Source organism: Pelophylax lessonae (genome assembly GCF_965119305.1).
Source record: "Pelophylax lessonae genome assembly, chromosome: 5".
Lineage (NCBI taxonomy): Eukaryota > Metazoa > Chordata > Amphibia > Anura > Ranidae > Pelophylax > Pelophylax lessonae.
In genome coordinates this window covers 41,267,011-41,290,572 of record NC_138772.1, presented here as the reverse complement: position 1 = coordinate 41,290,572, position 23,562 = coordinate 41,267,011, and the positions used below count along the sequence as shown (strand labels likewise).

At 47.2% G+C, this 23,562-nt stretch overlaps 1 protein-coding gene across 1 annotated transcript in view; it reads right to left on the bottom strand.

Moving 5' to 3' along the window:
- The window catches only part of THSD7A (thrombospondin type 1 domain containing 7A), a 518,460-nt gene that overhangs the window by 226,876 nt on the left and 268,022 nt on the right, over nucleotides 1-23,562 (bottom strand). Inside the window, exon 4 of the mRNA XM_082258557.1 lies at nucleotides 4,475-4,720. Coding sequence (XP_082114683.1) covers nucleotides 4,475-4,720 — 246 coding nt within the window. The remainder of the gene's footprint in view (nucleotides 1-4,474; nucleotides 4,721-23,562) is intronic.

Sequence of the window (23,562 nt, the reverse complement as noted above, 5' to 3'; positions counted from 1 at the left end):
GCTCTGCCTGTGAGGGGCTGACTGCCGCAGTAAATATACTGTGAGCAGTCGGCAAGCGGTTAAATGGGACTTAAGGATGGGATGCAGAATGGCTTCCTCATTCACGTGACTGCTGTGTTTGGCTCTCACTGTGGTCACATGATCGGGAACTCGTCTTGTTGGCTCCTGATCAGAACCCATGACCAAGAGCTGTCAGAGACATATACACTATTTTGTCAAAAGTATTGGGGCGCCTGCCTTTACACACACATCAACTTTAATGGCATCCCAGTCCTAGTCTGTAGTGTTCAATATTGAGTTGGCCCACCCTTTGCAGCTATAACAACTTCAACTCTTTTGGGAATGCTGTCCACAAGGTTTAGGAGTGTGTCTATGGGAATGTTTGACCATTCTTCCTTGACCATTCTTCCAGAAGCACATTTGTGAGGTCAGACACTGATGTTGGACTAGAAGGCCTGGCTCACAGTCTCCAAAGGTGTTCTATCAGGTTGAAGTCAGGACTTTGTGCAGGCCAGTTAAGTTCCTCCACCCCAAACTTGCTCTCCCATGTCTTTATAGACCTTGCTTTGTGCACTGGTGCGCAGTCATGTTGGAACAGAAAGGGGCCATCTCCAAACTGTTCCCGCAAAGTTGGGAGCATGAAATTGTCCAAAATGTCCTAGTATAGTGACGTCTTAAGAGTTCCCTTCACTGGAACTAAGGGCCCAAGCCCAACCCCTGAAAAACAACCCCACGCCATAATCCCCCCTCCACCACATGATTGGGACCAGTGCACAAAGCAAGGTCCATAAAGACATGGATGAATGAGTTTGGGGTGGAGAAACTTGACAGTCCTGAGCTCAACCTGATAGAACTCAATGAATTAGAGCGAAGACTGCGAGCCCGGCCTTCTCGTCTAAAATCAGTGCCTTACCTTACAAATGTGCTTCTAGAAAAATGGTCAAACCTTCCCATAGACACACTTCTAAACTTTATGAACAGTCTTCCCAGAAAAGTAGTAGCTGCTATAGCTGCAAAGGGTGGGCCAACTCAATATTGAACCGGACTAAAACCGGGATGCCATTAAAGTTAAAGTGCGTGTAAAGGCAGGTGTCCCAGTACTTTTGGCAATATACTATATGTTTAGCCTACTGCCTCTCCTGTCTAGATTGGCCTAGTATGTGTTTGGGTTTATGTATGAATGTGAGATAGGGACCTACATTTTTGCCATATAAATACTTATAATAAATAAATAAAAGTGAAAGGGTTTGGCGGGGGTACACAGCATACTGGGCATGCTACTGGTTAGTGAGAAACTAAATGGTCCTCTTTAAAGCCCAATTGACCCTTCATAAATAACTGTTATGCAGTCAGGCTGCATAAAAAATAATAAATATAGGTGGTGCTCCATTATAATAAATATAAATAGTGTCCCATCTTTGGTGTTAGTGCAAGAAATAGGGTCCCGTCATTGGGAGGAATACTGCCCCATCTTTGGTGTTATTGGGAGGAATAGTGCCCCATTGTTGCTGTCAGTGGGAGAAATAGTCCCCATCATTGGTGTCAGTGGAAAGAATACTGTCCCATCATTTATATCAGTGGGAGGAATAGTGCCCCATCATTGGTGTTAGTGGAAGGAATAGCTCCCCATCATTGGTATAAATGGAAGGAATATTGCCCCGTTATTGGAGCGGGTGAAAAGGAATAGTGTCCTTTCGTTGGTGTCAGTGGGAGGAATAGTGCCCCATTGTTGGTGTCAGTTGCAGAAATGGTGCTCCATTACTGGTGTCAGTGGAAGGATTGGTTCCCCTATCATTGGTATCAGTGGAAGGAATAATGCCCCATCGTTGATGTCAGTGGATGGAATACTGTCCTATTGTTGGTATTGGTGGGAAGAATAGTGCCCCATCATTGGTCTCTTCAGAAGGAATAGTGCCCCATCCTTGATATAAGTGGAAGAAATTATGCAGAATCGTTGGTGCCAGTGGAAGGAATAGTTCCCTATCATTGGTGTCAGTGGAAGTAATCAAGCCCCATGATTGGTATCAATGGGAGGAATAGTGTTCCATCATTTATGTCAATGGCAGAAATAGTGCCCCATCATTGGATGTTAGTGGGAGGAAATATGCCCCACTGTTAGTGTCAGTGGATGGAATGGTGCCTTGTATCAGTGGGAAGAATAAGGCCCCAGGGGCTGGATAGGCACAAGCAAAAGGCAGCATCTTTACCGAGGGCCCCACTTTGGGGACCATTGTTCCAGTACAAGGTATTCTAGCTCCTGCCATAGCAAATAGCAGTGTTAAAAAATAAGTTAATATTTACTACTGGTAATGAAGCTGGATTGCATTATAGTAAAATAATAGGATGGATCAATTGAGCATCAAATACTCTAGGGAACTCTTGGCCTTCACTCATCCTACTCATCCTACCTTCCATGAACCCAGATGGACACATGCTAGCTGGCAAACACAGTTAAATCTTGGTCCATTGTTAATGCCTTGTGATCTCCATTTATACACTTTCTGCAAGATCTCTAGAGCACAAATTATAAAGTATTCTGAACTACCAGAAATCTGTTACATGTTATGAAGAATAAAAAAAAGAACACGTTTGCTCTTGTCAATATGATCTTCATATGGTGAAATCCTGGCAGGAACTATGTCCCGTGTATATATGAAACAGAATAATGCAGAACACTTTCATCAGGAATCCTAAGCTATGAATTTTTTATGCCACTATGGAGCCAGCACAGTGACAGCGGGAAATGGTAATGTTATTTTTAATTTATACCCACCTCAGGCTTCAGTGTCTCTAACAAAACACAGTTTTTCAGGTAGAAAGATACTCGGTGACTAAAGTAAGCAGGTTGTTAGTTGTTAAAATATCAGTAAGCAGGCAATTTTTACAAAAGGTGCCCATTCCTGTGATTGCTTCATTGCCTGATTATCTGTAACAGATATGGTCTCCAAAGGGCCCCTGTGCAAGGATAGCTTTGGGGCCCAAATTCAACAACTGCCAAAATGCAAACATCTATTTAGTGAGATGAGCTGGGGTGCAGGAAGGGGGTGTTGTAGGGGTGAAGAGAATGATAGATAGAAGAGAAGAAAAAAGGGAGCTAGAAGGGGTGCATTCCATTACTGCCTTAGTACAAACACTTATTCACCGTAAAAGAGAGGAGAGAGGGAGAGGAATGGAGAAGATAAGAGAGGAGAGGAAAAAGGAGGAGGGGAGAAGAGAGGAGAGGAGGGGAGAGGAGTGTAGTGGAGAGGAGAGGAGAGGGGAGAGGAGGGGAGAGGAGGAGAGAAGAGAGGAAAAGATTGGGGAAGAGAGGAGAGTAGAGGAGGGGAGGGAATAAGAGAAGAGAGGAGAGGAGGAGATGACTGGAGAGGATAAGAGAGGAGAGGAAAAGAGAGTGGAGGGGAAGAGAGGAGTGGAGAGGAGGGGAGAGGAGTGGAGAGGGGGGAGGAGAGAAGAGAGGAAAAGAGAGGGGAGGGGTGGAGAGGAGAGGAGGGGAGAGAAGTGGAGAGGGGGGAGGAGAGAAGAGAGGAAAAGAGAGGGGAGGGGTAGAGAGGAGAGGAGAGGAGAGGAGGGGAGGGGAGAGAATAAGAGAGGAGAGGAAAAGAGAGGGGAGGGGAGGGGAGGAGAAGAGAGACAATGAGGACAGAAGGGAGAGGAGAGGAGGGGAGGGGAGGGGGGAGAATAAGAGAGGAGAGGAAAAGAGAGGGGGGGGAGGAGAGACAATGAGGACAGAAGGGAGAGGAGGGATTTAAAAAGAGAAGGGAAGAAAAGGGAGAGAAGGGAATGGGAGAAGAAAAGAAGGGCGGGAGATGACAGGATGATGGCGGTGTGGAGAGAAGAAGGAAGGAGAAGAGAATAGGAGAGAGGAGAGGGAAGAGAAAGGAAGAGAAGGGGAAAGAGGAGATGAGGGATGACAGGAAAGGGGATAAGATCTTGACAAGAGAGGGGAGTTGATGGGAGATGAAAAAGGGAGGAGAGACTAGTAGGGGAGAGGAGAGGAGAGAGAAGGGAATGGGAAGGGTGGAGAGGGGAGGAGAGGAGAGAAGAAGAGAAGAGAAGAGAAGAGAAGAGAAGAGAAGAGAAGAGAAGAGAAGAGAAGAGAAGAGAAGAGAAGAGAAGAGAAGAGAAGAGAAGAGAAGAGAAGAGAAGAGAAGAGAAGAGAAGGGAAGGAAGGAAGGGAGGGAGGGGAAGGATTTAAAGATCAGCAGAAAATAGGAAGGAGACACCACAAATGTAATGAGCAAATATTTCTGCCCCATCCAAACACTAAATCAGACATGAGGATGAAAGCTAGTAGTTATTTTGATTGTTATAGAAAACCAAGAACACAGAGGAAAAACATGGGCAGAACATACAAACTCCATTGACATATTAACCCTGATGCAAACTTTACCACCAACTCCCAATACTAGGTCATATACTGTATAGCTGCTAAATACATAGAACAATAATATATTTGTCTTCAGTCCTTACTTACTTTACACAGGCATGAGGTCCATCAGACGGAGGTGTGCATGGCTCCGTCTCTTCCAGTTCAGGGCTCTCATTTGCATTGCCAATCGGAAACTGTTTAATGGTCCTTTCCCTGGTGCGGTGTCCCGTAGGCGGCACTGACTCGCAGGACTTTATACACAGGCTCCATTCTGACCACTCAGTCACCTGACATTCTTTGTCCATCACGCAGGATTGGAATGTGATCGGCAGCTTCTCCTGCTGACAAAAGCTAAAGGAAATATACAGTGCTGTTAGTCTCTTTAATCAATATATAAAAAATAAAATAAAAAAAACAGAAACAGGAATATGTGGCAGTTAAGTTACTTCATCAAGCAGCTGGTCAGCCTGTCAGATTTCCAAAGCTAAATGAATAGTTAGTAAAACTCAAAAAAACCCACAAGTCTATCAAGTTCAACCAATAGAAAAATTAAATAATAAACAAATCTAAAACCTCTGCATATTCAGAATCCAAAATCCACAATGGATCCAGAGGAAGGCAAAAAAACACTTAAAAAAAGGTATGATCTAATTTGCTCCAGTGGGGAAAAAAATCCTTCCTGATCCTCTAAGGCAGGGGTCTCTGTTGGTGAATTGGTGACGGGATGCACTGGATACCTTTGCTGCCATTGTGCTATTGCTGAGTGTCCAGTATGCCCCCGTACCTATAAGGGGAGGTGGGTTTCCTCCAGGTATATATTGGATTAATCTATCCATTATTATATATGTGCTCCAACTTTGGAGACTCTCAAAATGTATACAGTATCTAGGACTGCAGTACACATATATTTGCAAATGTGTGCAAACGAAACCTCTGGTTTTAACCTGCACTGTTAGACAGGACAATTCAGTTTGTTGCAGGCTGGCTGGCTAGTAGGTGAGCTGGGAATTTGACATGCTTCACCCTTTCATGTGCTCCTTGCTGCAAAGGCCAACTATAGGTTGGAGAGGTTGCCATTTGTTTGTCTCTGAATTTTCCAAAGCACCAGTTCATTGTTTTTAGGATTTTAGGGGGGGCGGGGATTGATTTTGCTGGCCAGTGGGAGCAAACAATGCCTCAGCTTGGCAGTCAGTAGGAGTAAAAAAGCTATACAGTGCCTGTGGTCAGTAGGAGGAAAAATAGTGTTCCATCATTGGTAATAGTGGGAGGAGTAGTGTTCTATCACTAAAGTCAGGGGAAGGAATAATGACCTATTGTTGGTGTCAGTGGAAGAAATAATGATCCAACATTGGTGTCAGTGGGAGAAATAGTGCCCTATCGTTGGTGTCAGTGGAAGGAATAATGACCCATCATTGGTATCAGTGTATGGAGTAGCACCACATTATTGGTGCCAGTGGGAGAAATAGTGTTCCCATTCATTGGTGTAATTGGGAGGAATAGTGCCCCATCGTTGGTACCAGTGGGGGAATAGTCCCCCATCATTGGTGTCATTGGGAGGAATAGTGCCCCATCGTTGGTACCAGTGGGGGAATAGTCCCCCATCATTGGTGTAATTGGGAGGAATAGTGCCCCATTGTTGGTACCAGTGGGGGGAATAGTCCCCCATCATTGGTGTCATTGGGAGGAATAGTGCCCCATCGTTGGTACCAGTGGGGGAATAGTCCCCCATCATTAGTGTCATTGGGAGGAATAGTGCCCCATCGTTGGTACCAGTGGGGGAATAGTCCCCCATCATTAGTGTCAGTGGGAGGAATAGTGCCCCATCGTTGGTACCGGTGGGGGAATAGTCCCCCATCATTGGTGTCAGTGGGAGGAATTGTGCCCCATCGTTGGTACCAGTGGGGGAATAGTCCCCCATCATTAGTGTCAGTGGGAGGAATAGTGCCCCATCGTTGGTACCAGTGGGGGAATAGTCCCCCATCATTGGTGTCAGTGGGAGGAATTGTGCCCCATCGTTGGTACCAGTGGGGAGAATAGTCACCCATCATTGGTGCCAGTGGGAGGAATAGTGTTACCATACATTGGTGTCAGTGGGAGGAATAGTGTTACCATTCATTGGTGTCAGTGGGAGGAATAGTGTTACCATACATTGGTGTCAGTGGGAGGAATAGTGTTACCATTCATTGGTGTCAGTGGGAGGAATTGTGCCCCATCGTTGGTACCAGTGGGGGAATAGTCCCCCATCATTGGTGTCAGTGTGAGGAATTGTGCCCCATCGTTGGTACCAGTGGGGGGAATAGTGATTCATCTTTTAAATCATTGGGAGGAATGGTGTCCCAGCACTGGTATCAGCAGGAGGAATTAAACTCCACTGTTGGTACCAGTGGGGGAATAGTCCCCCATCATTGGTGCCATTGGGAGGAATTGTGCCCCATCGTTGGTACCAGTGGGGAGGAATAGTCCCCCATCATTGGTGCCATTGGGAGGAATTGTGCCCCATCGTTGGTACCAGTGGGAGGAATGGTGTCCCGGCACTGGTTGTCAGCAGGAGGAATGAAGCTCCACTGTTGGTGTCAGTGGAAGCAATGATGCCTCATCGTTGGTGTCAGTGGGAGGAATAGTGTCTCACATCAGTGGGAGGCATAGTGCCCCAAGGCAGAGCCACATCTGGCTCCCGGACCACTGCTCTAAGGCAATCAACTATTTCCTGGAGCAACAGTCTACAGTGTAAATATTTATAAATATTAATAACCAGTTATATTCTTTACATTTAGGTACATTGGCTATAGTTAGCTCCCAAAAGAAGTCTATTCCACCTTTTCATAGCTCTTACTGTGAAGAAGCCTTTCAGGTAAACCTTCTTTACTCCAGATCCAAACAGTGCACCCTTGCCATTTGCAATGACTTTAAAATGAACAGTTTTGCACAAAGTTTACTATATGGACCATTTACTGTATGTACTTCTACAATGTAACCAAATTTCCCTGTCTTAAATGTTTCATTTCAAGGGAAAAGAGGGGGAAGAAAGAGTACAATGTAGCATCCAATCAGGTTTTAGATTCCTGAAGTCATATTAAAAGAAAAAAGTCTGATTGGTTGTTCGTAAATGCATAGCACCCACTGCTCTTCTGAGCTCTCCACTTTTGTGATTTTTATATAGTTGAAAATTTGTAACTCAAACATTTTTCATTTTCATGAATCAATGGGAAATAAAACAATGGTTGGGAGCCAACAGACTGCTTACATTAGAATCCATATGGTGGGGTTCTCCAGGTGGAACATGTTTCAGGTGAGGCAGACACCATTTGAGAGCTGGCACAACTTATTCCATTGAAGAGGAGCTCATTTATATAACATAAAATCTCAACATTCTACCCAAATATCCTAGAAAACGATGTGAAGATCATAGAAATAGCAAAAATGTGGATTTGGAACAAAAGTCAATATGCAAGGAACACATCTTCACTAGCAAGACTATGGACTTCCTATGGAGTCCTGTGGTGACAATGTAGGTCCTTCATCGATACAGTTTTGTGGGTGAACAATGAACATCATTAGCCTTAAACCCTGGTGCCCAACCTGTGGCCCACTGGAACTTACTCTGCAGCCCTCAGAACTCCTGCAGATACTAGACTGTGTTTTGGTGGTTACCCAAGCCACTAAAAGCAAAGATATACGTCTAGTAGTTACATGGTTTGGTTCATTTCTTTTGTACTGTTTGACTTTTTGGGCTGTGTTTTCCATCCTTCTTTTTTTATGTTTTTTTTTTTCATTTGCAGTCTCTGACCATCTCTTTTACCATTCTGCAGTCTCTGACCACCTCCTGTTGCATGTCTGCAGTCTCTGACCATCTCTTGTACTGTGTCTGCAGTCTCTGACCATCTCTTCTACCGTGTCTGCAGTCTCTGACCATGTCTTGTTTCATGTCTGCAGTCTCTGACCATCTCTTGTACTGTGTCTGCAGTCTCTGACCATCTCTTGTACTGTGTCTGCAGTCTCTGACCATCTCTTGTACTGTGTCTGCAGTCTCTGACCATCTCTTGTTTCATGCCCGTAGTCTTTGACCATTCATTTCCTGTTGCATGTCTGCAGTCTATGACAACTTTCTGTAGCATTACATTTACAGGAAGTGGGGGAGCAGGTACTCCCCCAAAAAATAATGTGCCAAATTTATGGGGGGGGGGGGCAGGAGGAGTGGAACTGACCCTTTTGAGTTCTGCTTTAATTGGTGGATAGTGGGAAAAAAACAAAATTTTGGTGTCAGTGGTAACTTACCTGAGAGGCAAACATTTTTCAGTGCTCAAGCAGCTCCTAGTAACCTCCAGAGGAACCCTGAGGTCCCGTGGAACCCTGGTTTAGAAAGGCTGTCCTAGGCTGTACATGTGCTATAAACCAGCCGTTCTGGGGACATGTATAAAGGGTTAATATACACACTCACCAGCCACTTTATTAGGTACATTATGTCAAAAACTGCTGATCTACTGGGATTTTCATGCACAACCATCCTTGTGTCAATGGTTCAGGCTGGTGGTGGTGGTGCAATGGTGTGGGGGATATTTTCTTGGCACACTTTGAGCCCCTTAGTACCAACTGAGCATAGTTTAACCACTTACCCACCAGGCCCATTTTGACACTTGGTGCTTCCTCTCTCCACTCGACTTCCTGTCTGTGTGGAGAGAGGACCGGATCATTTTCCCCGCTGCGCGGCGGGAGGGGGGGGGGCACCTCTTCCGCCGCACTGTAAGGGTGATCCCGCGGCGAATCTACCACTGGAACCACCCTTACCTGAAAGCCAATTGCCTGCCGTTTTCAAAAATACCGGGGTTATGGCAGATATCAAAGTACCGACGTACAACTGCGGCGGGCGGTCGGTAAGTGGTTACAAGCCTATTGTTGCTGACCATGTCCATCCTTTTATGACTACAGTGTCCCCATCTTCTGATGGCTCCTTCCAGCAGGATAATGCACCATGTCACAAAGTTCCAATCATCTCACCACTGGTTTCTTCAACATGGCAATGAGGTCACTGCATGTTATCATGTTACTATGGACAAAAATCTCCAATGTTTCCAACACCTTGTTGAATCTATGCCATGAAGAATGAAGGCAGTCCAACCCGGTACTAGCAAGGTGTGCCTAATAAAGTGGCCGGTGAGTGTATGGCTCCTCCACTACCTTTATAAAGGGAATAGATCTTTTGTTTTTGGTCTCCTGATGGAAATGATGACATATAAGTACATTCTGTTATAAGACAGCAGCTCTGTACTTCCCATTACAAAACAGACAAACAGAATGCATTAGCTGCCAGCATTGTACTATAGTTCTTCCAGAAAGCCTCAGAGACGTGTGCCACTTTACTTCGCCAGGCGTGATTACAACAAGAGCGATATTCATGAAAATAAAATCCCAGAAAGGAAGAATGGTAATCCATGTTTTCTAAAATCGCTGTGCAGTCCAAATCCTAGTTATTGGCACTTATAAAATAAATGTCCCACGCAGCTCAGAGGGCTTTAAATATATTGGGTTTCACCTTCCAACTGTCAGGATACATTCAAAAGGGCTTAAAAATGGGGACACATTTTGTACTTTTTAGTCCTTTTTGGGTTCCTGTGAATTTGAAGTGAACATTCTACGGCATTGCTTCATACGGCACTAACCCAACCGCTGCATGCAGCATTATCTCATTGACTTCAATTGCTTTTCCCAGCAGGCTCTCCCCTCTCCTCTGGTCTTTTGCATCCAAAGCCGTTCTGTGAATTTTTTAGAACGCAGAATACTTTAGCAATTAAAGTATTCATAAACTCTAAAATTGACCCATTAATAAAGCAACACTAGACTCTGGTTTATAACATGAAAATTTCATTCAAGTATGTATTCTTAAGCAGGGCTGGCTCAAGAGATTGTGCTGCCTGGGTCCAAAAATGAAATGCTGCCCTCTCCCCCCCAAAAAAAAAAAAAAAATCACACCCTCCGAAAGGCCCCCACATCCATTATTTTATATCATGAATGATAATTAAAACAAAAATTTAGTTTATCAGGATGTCAGATTTACATGCAACAGCACCTTATGGAAAATTATATGACATACCATTATGTTCAATTCCAAACCACAAACTCCATATCACAGACTCCCCTCATCACAGACCATCCCAACACAGAGACCCCCCCCCCATCACAGACTCCCCTCATCACAGACCATCCCATCACAGAGACCCCCCCCCATCACAGACTCCCCTCATCACAGACCATCCCAACACAGAGACCCCCCCCCCCTATCACAGACTCCCCTCATCACAGACCATCCCATCACAGAGACCCCCCCCCATCACAGACTCCCCTCATCACAGACCATCCCATCACAGAGACCCCCCCCATCACAGACTCCCCTCATCACAGACCATCCCAACACAGAACCCCCCCCCATCACAGACTCCTCTCATCACAGACCATCCCATCACAGAGACCCCCCCCATCACAGACTCCCCTCATCACAGACCATCCCAACACAGATCCCCCCCCCCTGCCTTCACAGACTCCCCTCATCACAGACCATCCCAACACAGAACCCCCCCCCCCATCACAGACTCCTCTCATCACAGGCCATCCCATCACAGATCCCCCCCCAATAACAGACTCCTCTCATCACAGGCCATCCCATCACAGATCCCCCCCCCCCCCATCACAGACTCCTCTCATCACAGGCCATCCCATCACAGATCCCCCCATCACAGACTCCCCTCATCATAGATCCCCCCCCCCCCGCCATCACAAAGACTCCCCTCATCACACACCATCACATCAGAGAAACCCCCTCCCGCCATCACAGACTCCCCTCCTCACAGACAATCCCATCATAGATCCCCCAATCACAGACTCCCCTCATCACAGACCATCCCATCACAGATCCCCCCACCCGCCATCACAGACTCCCCTCATCCCAGATCCCCTGCCTGCCATCACAGACCATCCCATCACAGACCCCCCCCCCCCCCGCCATCACAGACTCCCCTCATCACACACCATCCCATCACAGATCCCCCCCCCGCCATCACAGACTCCCCTCATCCCAGATCCCCTGCCCACCGTCACAGACCATCCCATCTCTGTGGACTGGATAAAATCCTATAGTGGGCCGGACCCAATGGCGGTAGTTTGGGGACCCTTGCTTTATATTGTTAGGATAAATGTGCGGAAATAACTGTTGATCCTGCCACCATCCTTCACTTTCTTTCTGTGACAATGTAAGCCAAAGGGTCTGATTCCTGTGGTAGTGTTGATGGCCCACTATGTACGCTCCCACAAGCTTGTGGGGCCCTTTTTATTTATTTCTTTTTTTTGGGGTGGGTGGTGGTGGTGGGATTTTAGGTGGTGGCGATGGAGTGGGATGGTGAAGGTGATATTTTGGGTGGTGGTGTTGTTGGTGGTGGAGTGGGTGGTGATGGGATTTTGGGTGGTGGTGGAGTGGGGTAGTGGTGGTGGGACTTTGGATTGTGGGGGGTGTTGGTGGTGGAGTGGGGTGGTGATGGTGGGATTTTGGGTGGTGGTGGTAGTATTTTGGGTGGTGGTGGAATGAGGTTGTGGTGGTGGGACTTTGGATTGTGGTGGTGTTGGTGGTGGAGTGGGTGGTGATGGTGGGATTTTGGGTGGTGGTAGTAAGATTTTGGGTGGTGGTGGTGGAGTGAGGTAGTGATGGTGGGACTTTGGGCTGTGGTGGTGGAGTGGGTTGGTGATGGTGGGATTTTGGGTGGTGGTAGTAGGATTTTGGGTGGTGGTGGAGTGAGGTAGTGGTGGTGGGACTTTGGATTGTGGTGGTGTTGGTGGTGGAGTGGGGTGGTGATGGTGGGATTTGGGGTGGTGGTAGTAAGATTTTGAGTGGTGGTGGTGGAGTGAGGTAGTGATGGTGGGACTTTGGGCTGTGGTGGTGGAGTGGGTTGGTGATGGTGGGATTTTGGGTGGTGGTAGTAGGATTTTGGGTGGTGGTGGAGTGAGGTAGTGGTGGTGGGACTTTGGATTGTGGTGGTGTTGGTGGTGGAGTGGGGTGGTGATGGTGGGATTTGGGGTGGTGGTAGTAGGATTTTGGGTGGTGGTTGAGTGAGGTAGTGGTGGTGGGACTTTGGATTGTGGTGGTGTTGGTGGTGGAGTGGGGTGGTGATGGTGGGATTTTGGGTGGTGGTAGTAGGATTTTGGGTGGTGGTGGTGGAGTGAGATAGTGGTGGTGGGACTTTGGATTGTGGTGGTGTTGGTGGTGGAGTGGGGTGGTGATGGTGGGATTTTGGGTGGTGGTAGTAGGATTTTGGGTGGTGGTGGTGGAGTGAGATAGTGGTGGTGGGACTTTGGATTGTGGTGGTGTTGGTGGTGGAGTGGGGTGGTGATGGTGGGATTTTGGGTGGTGGTAGTAGGATTTTGGGGGGTGGTTGTGGAGTGAGGTAGTGGTGGTGGGACTTTGGATTGTGGTGGTGTTGGTGGTGGAGTGGGGTGGTGATGGTGGGATTTTGGGTGGTGGTAGTAGGATTTTGGTGGTGGTGGTGGAGTGAGGTAGTGGTGGTGGGACTTTGGGCTGTGGTGGTGGAGTGGGTTGGTGATGGTGGGATTTTGGGTGGTGGTAGTAGGATTTTGGGTGGTGGTGGAGTGAGGTAGTGGTGGTGGGACTTTGGATTGTGGTGGTGTTGGTGGTGGAGTGGGGTGGTGATGGTGGGATTTGGGGTGGTGGTAGTAAGATTTTGAGTGGTGGTGGTGGAGTGAGGTAGTGATGGTGGGACTTTGGGCTGTGGTGGTGGAGTGGGTTGGTGATGGTGGGATTTTGGGTGGTGGTAGTAGGATTTTGGGTGGTGGTGGAGTGAGGTAGTGGTGGTGGGACTTTGGATTGTGGTGGTGTTGGTGGTGGAGTGGGGTGGTGATGGTGGGATTTGGGGTGGTGGTAGTAGGATTTTGGGTGGTGGTTGAGTGAGGTAGTGGTGGTGGGACTTTGGATTGTGGTGGTGTTGGTGGTGGAGTGGGGTGGTGATGGTGGGATTTTGGGTGGTGGTAGTAGGATTTTGGGTGGTGGTGGTGGAGTGAGATAGTGGTGGTGGGACTTTGGATTGTGGTGGTGTTGGTGGTGGAGTGGGGTGGTGATGGTGGGATTTTGGGTGGTGGTAGTAGGATTTTGGGTGGTGGTGGTGGAGTGAGATAGTGGTGGTGGGACTTTGGATTGTGGTGGTGTTGGTGGTGGAGTGGGGTGGTGATGGTGGGATTTTGGGTGGTGGTAGTAGGATTTTGGGGGGTGGTTGTGGAGTGAGGTAGTGGTGGTGGGACTTTGGATTGTGGTGGTGTTGGTGGTGGAGTGGGGTGGTGATGGTGGGATTTTGGGTGGTGGTAGTAGGATTTTGGGGGTGGTGGTGGAGTGAGGTAGTGGTGGTGGGACTTTGGGCTGTGGTGGTGGAGTGGGTTGGTGGTGATGGGATTTTTGAGTGGTGGGGGTGGGTGGAAGAAACATTTTTACTACTGTAGTTCCTTTTCCTGATTGGACATGTTATTGTCAATTGAGAGTGGGAGCTGGAACCTGTCAGGAGAGTATTTTAGGGAAGGTTAGGTCACAAAGGGTGGTTGACAAAATAGAGTTAGAATAATCCTTTCTTTTTGCTGTCTGGAATTGGAAAGATCAACGTTTTGTTTCCTCTTGGGGGTATTTTCTGTGTTCTCCAGGAGATGTTGAGTGGTCCACCTTTGGTGGTGCAGGTAGATTGTGACAATCATTCCCCCCCCTTCCAATCGCGGACCCCCTTGCAAAATGTGCCATACTCCGTGCTCTTATAAAAACCAAAGCTTGCGTGGCTTTATAGTAAACTCCATGCTAGAGACTAATAACCAAGCTTGGCTGGGGTCAAGAGATGAATGAGTTGAGAGAATTAATTTTACTTGAGAGCCGGCATGAGTAGTTTGTCAGCGTGATCTTGACTTTAGTAAATCAGACCCTTTGACTCTGTACTTGTGGATGTTACCGCTGGCTGTTTTAATGCTCATTCATACCTAACGGCTTTTTAATGCTCTGTTCATGCATTATTTAACTTGCGAACAGCACATTAAGAGGTCAGATCACTTTCACTCACTTAGTAGTACATGCTTTTACTACACAAATCTTAATTCTGTGTTAAAAACTTTCTTTTGAAAAGTGCAGTCAAATTTTTTTACTGGAAAGGAAAGCCAAAATCTTGGCTTAAAACCAGAATTTTACTCCAAAAGTGAAGTACTGCTCATTCTCCCCCCTCCCCCAGCTTGTAACTGGGTTGCAGGTTGTCTGATGGGGAGGCAGTACTTTTTTTTCTCAGTACCCGCTCCCGGTTCCGACATCTCCTCCTAGGCTTGTCCTATCTCCTTCCCCACTGGCAGCCTCCTGTGACATGTCCCAGGAGCAGTGCTGGGACAAGGTGTTAGGGAGCTGGTGGCAAGCCTGACGTGCAGAGGGTGGCCTCACAGGATCCAGATGAAGGGACACAGACAAGTCACCTTGGCTGACACAGGCTAGCCTGAGGTGCGGAATCTAAGTGCCAACCAGTTTTCACCAGAGCCTCAGATGGCAAGGATGGACTTCGCTGTGTGTATAGCACCAGGTCACGGTCCTCAGGGTCGCCCCACCAGGGGGTGAGTGAGTCCAGATCCAATGGCAGATAAACAGACAAGGATAAGGCAGGAGAATGGTCACAGGACAAGCCGAGGTCAGGGCGGGCAGCAGACAAGCGAGGGGAGAGACAAGCCTGGAGGTCAATCAGGAATACAGCAGGTTTCAGGATCAGGAGGTACAGGAGAAGCTGCAGACAAGACAGCAAAGTATGAGTGTGCCTGCTAACCTTAAATAGGTCATTGGGCGCCAACTGCAATAACTATTGCGTGCCCGTGCACATGCGCACATTGGCCCGTGGCCGCAGGCACGGGCGATCGTGCACGCGCATGTGCACTGGTGAACCCCTGTTCGCCGCTAAATGGGCAGACAGGCGTTCGCGCATGCACACTCCAGTGCGCCTCTGCAATGCCATGGAGGATTGCCTAGTGCGTTCCTGACACAAGGTCATCCAGTGCCTGGGGAAAAAATGCCAAACTGCACCCCAATTTATGATGGGCAAGCTTAGAGGATTCTACCTCCCAGCAGTCACTCGCTTGTCAAAATCACTGCTGCTATCACTACTCCTGTCAGCCTTGTAACAGAAGGAAGGGGCCCCCATCCCTACAATAAATCATTGCACCCAGTGCAGCCGCCCCTCTCGCCTTCCCCTTGTCCTGGCCCTGCCCAGAAGGCTCTGCCCAGAAGGCTGCAAGAAAAGTCTAGCTGCAGTGCATGATCTTCTGATGGTGCTTGTGATTTATCAGCAAGTCTCAGCCAGCTCCAAGATAGCAGTGCCAGACAGGGCCAGCCCTACCATGGGTCCCACTGGGTCCATTGGTCCCAGGTGGAACTTTGAGAGGGGCAGCAAATTGACGCTCAAGATTTTTTTTCCAGCAGTTTTGTGTATCATGAGTTTTTGGCTCGTTACAGGAGGCATTTCTCCATCTTATACTGCCACCCGTAGAGCAAGCTAATAAGTATGAGGAGGCGGAGTGCCTCCTCCTGGTAACGTCCCTCACGTGATTGTGGGGTGCGCAATGACGTCAAACATTTAGACAAACAAAATCATACTGAAGTTTGTGGTTTGGAATTGAACATAATGGTATGTCATATGATTTTACATTTAGACCAGGAGCTGTTGCATGTAAATCTGACTTCCTGATAAATTTAATTTTAGTTTTAATTATCATGATATAAAATAATGGATGTGGGGGCCTTTTGGTGGGCGCCATTTTTAAAAAAAATTTTTGGGCGGGGGGCAGCATTTAATTTTTGGACCCACGCAGCACAATGTCTTGGGCCAGCCCTGGTGCCAGGGTCCCGCAGCTGTGAGAAGAATACACATTGGAAAGAATTTTTCAAAGCCAGCAGCTTCAGTATTCAACCAAAGAAGCAACAGGGCGGTCCGCTAATCCAATGTTGCTATCACACTACTAGGTACCGGCCCAGCTCGTAGCTGTCTTCACAAGAAAAAAGGCGAAAATCCCTTGCACATCTAAAAATCACATTTTTTGAAGAGTCTTCAATAAAATCACATACCACAGATACAAGATAGGGAAACAGCAGACAACAGCTAACGCATTTCATGTTTATTCAGGGCTTATTCATGTCAGCTATGAATATCATGTCAATGGGGCCACACTGCCATCACTTGGCTTGCAATTGCATAAGTTCTATTTAAAATCGCCATTTGGCAAAGAAAAAAAACAGACCTTCAGGAGGTCCCAGCAGGATAGCCTTAGTGTCACATCAATGGAATGGTGGATAAGTGGGAGTTGTCTTTGCCACTTTTTTGATCCCTCCCCTAAAATCAACTCCATCTCCAATTCACATTTTCAAAAGTTTCAAAGGCATGCTTGTCACATCAATGGAATGGTGTGTAGCACTGCCCCCTAGAGGACTGCTGGTAAATGACACTTTTGGATTCCCCTGGGTTACTTGTAGCAACTGCTTGCCGAAACTTAACACTTTATGTCCTTGGCTCAGTCAATGATCAGTCTAGGGGTTGTTGTTTTTGTTGCTTTATTTATATTGGGAAGGGAGAAGGGATGAGTGGGATACTCCAACTGTTAACTATTCACATTCAGAGGACTTCTAACTTGAGAATGCGGCAAGGCTGCTGCTTCATCCTGCCACTTGAATGAAGATGGGGTAAGTGTTCCTATCATTGTTTCTCTTCAGGGTACTCCCCCAACCCCTTTTTCTCTCTGTGCTAGCTGACACCCGTCCACTGGCTCTACACTCCAGAGTGGTCCCCTTCCTGGGCAGACCCCTGGGCAAGATCCTCTGTACTCACAATACTGTTTTTCCAGATTCTCTAGTGCCTCAACTCCTCCAGTCAGCTCTCCTGGATCCCTGGGTTCAGCCTCACACCACTGGCTCACCAGGCCGACTGCCTGTGACCATCACCAACTGCTGCAGAAGAGGAGGAAGCCACCACCCTCCTTCTGGGACTCAGCTTCCCGCCAAAAGACATCTACTTTATGTGCCCGTGGCTTTTTATACCCTGCCCCATAATGCATCGAGACTAACTGTCTGTGGCAACCCCTGGGGCAGTACCAAAAGCCTGTGTGTCATTGGTCAGGTTTCCTCCATTATCCAACGTACCTCCCCATTGGATCAGCTGGGGACACTCCCTGAGACCAGATGAATACACTCCGGGGCACAATGAGCAGACCCAACTACAGATCCTGCTCTCTGTTAAAGCGGAGTTCCAGCCTAACCGCACACTCACCTGTCCCACGGTCCAGCGATGCGCCGTCTTCTCCCTCTCTGCTCCGCGGCGCCGGCATCACTGATGTGGGCACCCAGCTGTGACAGTTTGCGGCTTCACAGCCGGGTACGCACTGCGCATGCGCGAGTTGCGCTATGCGTCGTGATTGGCCGGCAATCTTCTGGGACCTCTGACATGTCCCAGAAGATTGCAGGGAGGGAGAGCGGAGAACTTCCGCTCAGGGCGCCGCGGTGCTCCAAGCGGAAGTGGGAGCGGGTACATGTCAAAACTAGGTACCCGCCCCCCCCCAAAAAAATGACATGCCAAATGTGGCATGTCAGGGGGTTAGGACTATTTAAAGCGGAAGTTTCACTTTTGGGCGGAACTCCGCTTTAAGCAGAGTGCCATATAGATTTGGCCTGCTGCTCCTCTGATAGGCAGACAGAGCCAAAACTATACTCCCTACCTAGCACCTTACTAGGAGGGTGCTACAGGTGTTAGGTGGAATAGAATGGAATGGTGTCACATCAACAAAGTGTCACATCAATGGAATGGTGTCACTTGGAATAGAATGGAATGGTGTCACATCAATGAAGTGCCACATCAATGGAATGGTGTCACTTGGAATAGAATGGAATGGTGTCACATCAATGAAGTGTCACATCAATGGAATGGTTGATAGTTGAGAGACAAAGTGCACTGACAGTGTCACTGGAATGGTCTGCAGACCTATCCTTTAACCCCCTCTTACTTTTACACTCTTTTTTGACCACACCCAAAATTTACTTCTACCTCCAATCCCAGGAATTCCAATTTCCAAAAATTCCCAAGTATCCTAGGCTTGTGCATAGCATGAAAAAGTATATCTGATGCTCAGTCCAATGAAGACATGAAGAACAGAGTTGTGTAGCAATTGTTGTCACTAACTAGAAACCAGCTTTTAATTTTCAAACTGTTGTTAACTAATATAATCTGAGATCCGATAGGTTACTGTACTACCTTGCCAGATAACCCATAGGCCACAGTGTTCCAAAATCTATTCCATCAGCTTGTTCCACGTCTGATTAATGATGACATTTCTATATATATTTACATTGCTGTTCCCTGAGTAATGCTCATCTACCACGATTTTGCCTTACCAATTATCAGTTGCTGGTTAATTAAAAGAGATTTGGGATCAATTAGAGTAATTAGTTTCTTTTTTAATTTTAACGTTCAGCCACATTAGCTGAGTCATTATCAATTTTCCATGTAGAGAATAGTAGAAAGAATAATTCCCCAAATAGATATTAACTGGGAATGAAGATTTTCTCGCTCAAGTAGACATCAAATGAGTTCTATCTTAGACTCATGGCAATACATGACTTTTCACCCTCCAGTGCTCTGCATTGTGCCTGGTTACTTTACACTTCATGTAAGTTTTCTTACACCAATTTATTTTTATTTTTTTTACTATGGTTTTACATACACTCCATGGCTACTTTATGACGAACACCTGCTTGTTAACCACTTTAAGACCGGAAGGATTTGCCCCCTTAATGACCAGGGCCTTATTTCGCGATTTGGCACTGCGTTACTTTAACGGACAATTGCGCGGTCGTGCGACGCTGTACCCAAATAAATATAATATTGACGTCCTTTTTTCCCCACAAATAGAGCTTTCTTTTGGTGGTATTTGATCACCTGTGCGATTTTTATTTTTTGCGCTATAAACAAAAAAAGAGCCACAATTTTGAAAAAGAAACAATATTTTTCACATTCTGCTATATGACATTCTCAAAAAAAAAAAAAGAAAAATTAAAAAATCAAAACAATTTGTTTTCTGCTACATATTTTTGGTAAAAAATCGCAATGAGCATATTTTTGATTGGTTTGCACAAAAGTTATTGTGCCTACTAACTACAGGAAAGATTTATGTCATTTTTATTTATTTATTTATTTTTTTAATGGCGGCGATCTGCGATTTTTTGCGGCGGACAAATTGGACGACTAACTGACATTTTTGACAGTTTTGGGGGGGTACCAGTGACATTACTACAGTAATCAGTGCTAAAAATATGCACTGTCACTCTAATAATGACACTGGCAGGGAAGGGGTTAACAGTATAGGTGATCAAGGGGTTAAATGTGACCCTAGGGGAGTGATTCTAACTGTTGGGGGGCGTGGCTTCTGAGATGACCATAGAGACATGTGATCCTATATTGAAGGATCACAGGAGCTCTGTGATCATTTTAGCGAGAAGGACGGTCGGCTATGTTTACAACAGCCGACTGTCCTTCTCTCTCAGCGGGGAGCGATCGTGGGTGTCAGGCGGCAATCGGAGGCCCCTGACACATGCATCGGCTTCCCCACTGACGATCGGGGGCGAGAGCGCGCCGACGCCGGTGCACGATTGCCCCCTAGCTGCCACCAGGTGACCGACACCCAAATGTGGTTTTGTCTGTAGGAGCCACTCTGCCGCCGTTTATATATAGTAAGCGGTCGGCAAGTGGTTAACTGTGTGCAGTTTGGACCAATCACAGATAAATCAATGATAGCGGATAGGGGGATCTAAAATAAGAATGGCAGAAAAAGGACTTGAACTGGGACTCCATATGACTAAAGAATATTTGGCCAGAGGGAACTTCAGCTGAGGATTACATTAAATCTACACCTTAAGGGCTCTTTCACACACTCCGTCCATTGGACGGAGTCCGTTTTTCTCAGCGGGGGATCGAGCCGCCGATCCCCAGCTGAGCAGCAGGAGGACAGCTGTGTCTCCGCGCTGTGTGCGGAGACACAGCTGACAGTTCCCCATGCATCTCTATGGGGGAAATTGGATGTCAACGGACCGTCAGTCCGTTCTCACCCGATGCCATCCGATCCGATCCGCTGGACGGATGGAAAAAATGGATTTTGTAAAATCTTACCGTAAAATCCTTTTCTCTTAGCTCATCGACAGACGTAGTCCTCGGTGATACACCACCTTCGGGTTATGTTACCTCCGCAGGAGCAGGACTAGACAGGAAATTAAAAAGCTCTGGCCACACCCTAGGGGCAGTCCCAGAGGGTATATCCTCTCTCTCTCTGCCTCAGCAAATCAGTTATGTGAAAAAGCAGTGCTTAGAGAATTTAACCCAACCCAACTCCAAAACAGAGGGGCGGGGACTACGTCTGTCGATGAGCTAAGAGAAAAGGATTTTACGGTAAGATTTTACAAAAATCCATTTTTCTCTAGCGCTCATCGACAGACGTAGTCCTCGGTGATACACCACCTTCGGGACGTCCCAGAGCAGTATCACAACTGAGGGGTGGGAAAATGGAAATCAAATCCCAATCTAGAAGGCCCAACCGGTGCCAACTAGAAGTTTACAATGCTCATCCTTAATGATGAGACTCAACCAAAAAAAGAGAAAACAATTTTTTTTTTTTTTTTTTTTTTTTTTTCAAACAGAAAAAAACCCTCGAGGTAGACCACCGGTCTCCTCAAATTGCGGCCTGCAAAACCTTGCGGCCAAATGAGGCATCCGCCGATGCCGTCACATCAATTTTATAGAATTTTGTAAAGGTATGTACCGACGACCAGGTGGCCGCCTTACATACCTGGACCACTGACGCCTGATGGCGAAAGGCCCAGGAAGTACTGAGCGCTCGAGTGGAGTGCGCCCTAACAGGGAACGGAGGACTCTGACCCTTAATAGAATAAGCCTGTACCACCGTTTGTCTAATCCATTTGGCAATGGTCGCGGCAGATGCAGGCAAACCCTTTCTGGGGCCATCCGTGATCACAAAAAGTGAATCCGTCTTACGGAATGATTCCGTAGCTTTCAGGTATACCCTGATTGCCCGAACCACATCTAAGGAATGCAACGCATGTTCCCGATGATGCTTGGGCTGAGGACACAAGGAAGGTAGTACAATATCTTCATTCAGATGAAAATCTGAAACCACCTTGGGAAGAAAAGATGGCTTAGGATGAAGTACTACCTTATCCCTATGAATCACTAGGTATGGTGACTGGCATGATAATGCAGCCAGTTCTGACACCCTGCGAGCAGAAGTAATAGCCACCAAGAAGGCCACCTTCTGGGATAGAGTAAGCAAGGGAATCTCCCTGATGTTTTCAAAGGGAGGTTTCTGTAGAACCGACAAAACCAAATTAAAATCCCAGGGCGGTAAGGGCGCGCGGACTGGAGGAGCCAGGTGCCGCACCCCCTGGATGAAATTCCGCACCAAGGATTTGGTAGCTAAAGGCTTCTGAAAGAAGATTGCTAATGCTGAAACTTGACCCTTGATGGTGCTCAAGGCTAGCTTCTGCTCAACCCCTTGTTGCAAAAAAGCCAATATTCGAGTCACCGAATAGGTACGTGGAGGAAATCCTAAAGATTCGCACCACGCAATATAAGACTTCCATGTGTGATAATAGACTTTGCTGGAAGTCGCTTTCCTTGCTTTAATAAGGGTAGGAATGACTGAAGTAGACAAACCTCTGTCCTTCAGTACTTGGGTCTCAATGGCCAGGCCATTAAAACCAGCGACTGTAAAGCACGAAGGTAAATTGGTCCTTGAGACCACAGACACTCCCTGAGACGAAGTTCCCACGGAACGTCTGCGACTAACATGTCCAAGTCGGCCAGGCCGGCTAGAGGAGGCCAGCCTAGAATTTCTAGGACCACTGGCGCTGATTGGATCTGAACCAGGCGTCCCTAGAGGTATCTGGCCCCGACCATCCAAGAAAGTCTGGTCGTTTTCTGTTCCCACACATTTATCAGATACCTGATAGTTATCAGGAAAGGTGATCTTTTCTGGTTGAACCTCAGGGACCGAAGTCACCCGACTAGAGGCTACTTGGCCTATCTGGTCAACCAGATCCGATTCCTGTGAGGTATCGGGACTAATCTTAGGAAAAGGTAAGGGAAAAGATCTTTTCAGGGAACGGTAACTACCGCTTCCTGTGGTACTTAAATGTTGGAAGGGAAGAATCGCACCGGTAGTAGTGGTTGATGCTCGATCTAATGTCCTGAATACCGGTGAAAACGTCCCCCCACCCTGAAACCGGGTGGGGGCGCACCTTCAGGCTGTGTACTCCTTTGCTTCGGGTTTGGCTGGGTTGGTCCCCTTCTTGAACCCTCCTGGAGGAGTCTTGCCTTTCCCGCTAGTACCAGTCGGGCGCCCTTTATGGGCGGTAAAGAAAGGTCCTCGCTTGTTGCGAGGTCCCTTAGATTTTGCAGCCTGTGGCAAAAAAGTGCTCTTGCCCCCAGTGGCATCCTTAATGATTTCATCTAGGTTGGCTCCAAATAGACGATTCCCCTGAAAGGGGAGATTGGTCAAGGTCTTTTTGGAACCTAGGTCAGCTGACCAGCATTTTAACCACAGCACACGTCTGAGGATCACTGCTAACTTAGATGCATGCCCTAATAGGGGAGTAGTGTCCAAGGCTGCGTCACAGATAAACCGTAGCCCTTGTATGATCTGTTCCATCAAATCAGATGTCTCCTGGGGAATATCTTTTCCCCTAAGATCTTGGCGTACCATTTTCGCCCATTCCGTAAGTGTCTGGGAAACTAGACCAATAACGATTACTGGTCTAAATGCTGACCCTATCAGAGAAAAGATAGTGCGGGACTCTGCTTCTATCTTTCGATCCACCGGGTCCTTAAAGGACGAAGTGTCCTCCACTGGAATAACCGTGGCTTTATTCAGCCTGGAAATAGGCGGATCCACGACTGGTGGTACCGTCCATTTCTTAATGATGGATTCCTCAAACGGATAGCGTCTAGCAATACGCTTGGAAATAGTAAAGGTACGTTTAGAATGCTCCCATTCTCCTTTAATCTGATTACCAAAACATTTAGGTACAGGAAAAGCCTTCGCCGTCTTGATGGGCTTATTAGTCCCAAAAGGCCTCTCTGTTTCAGTTG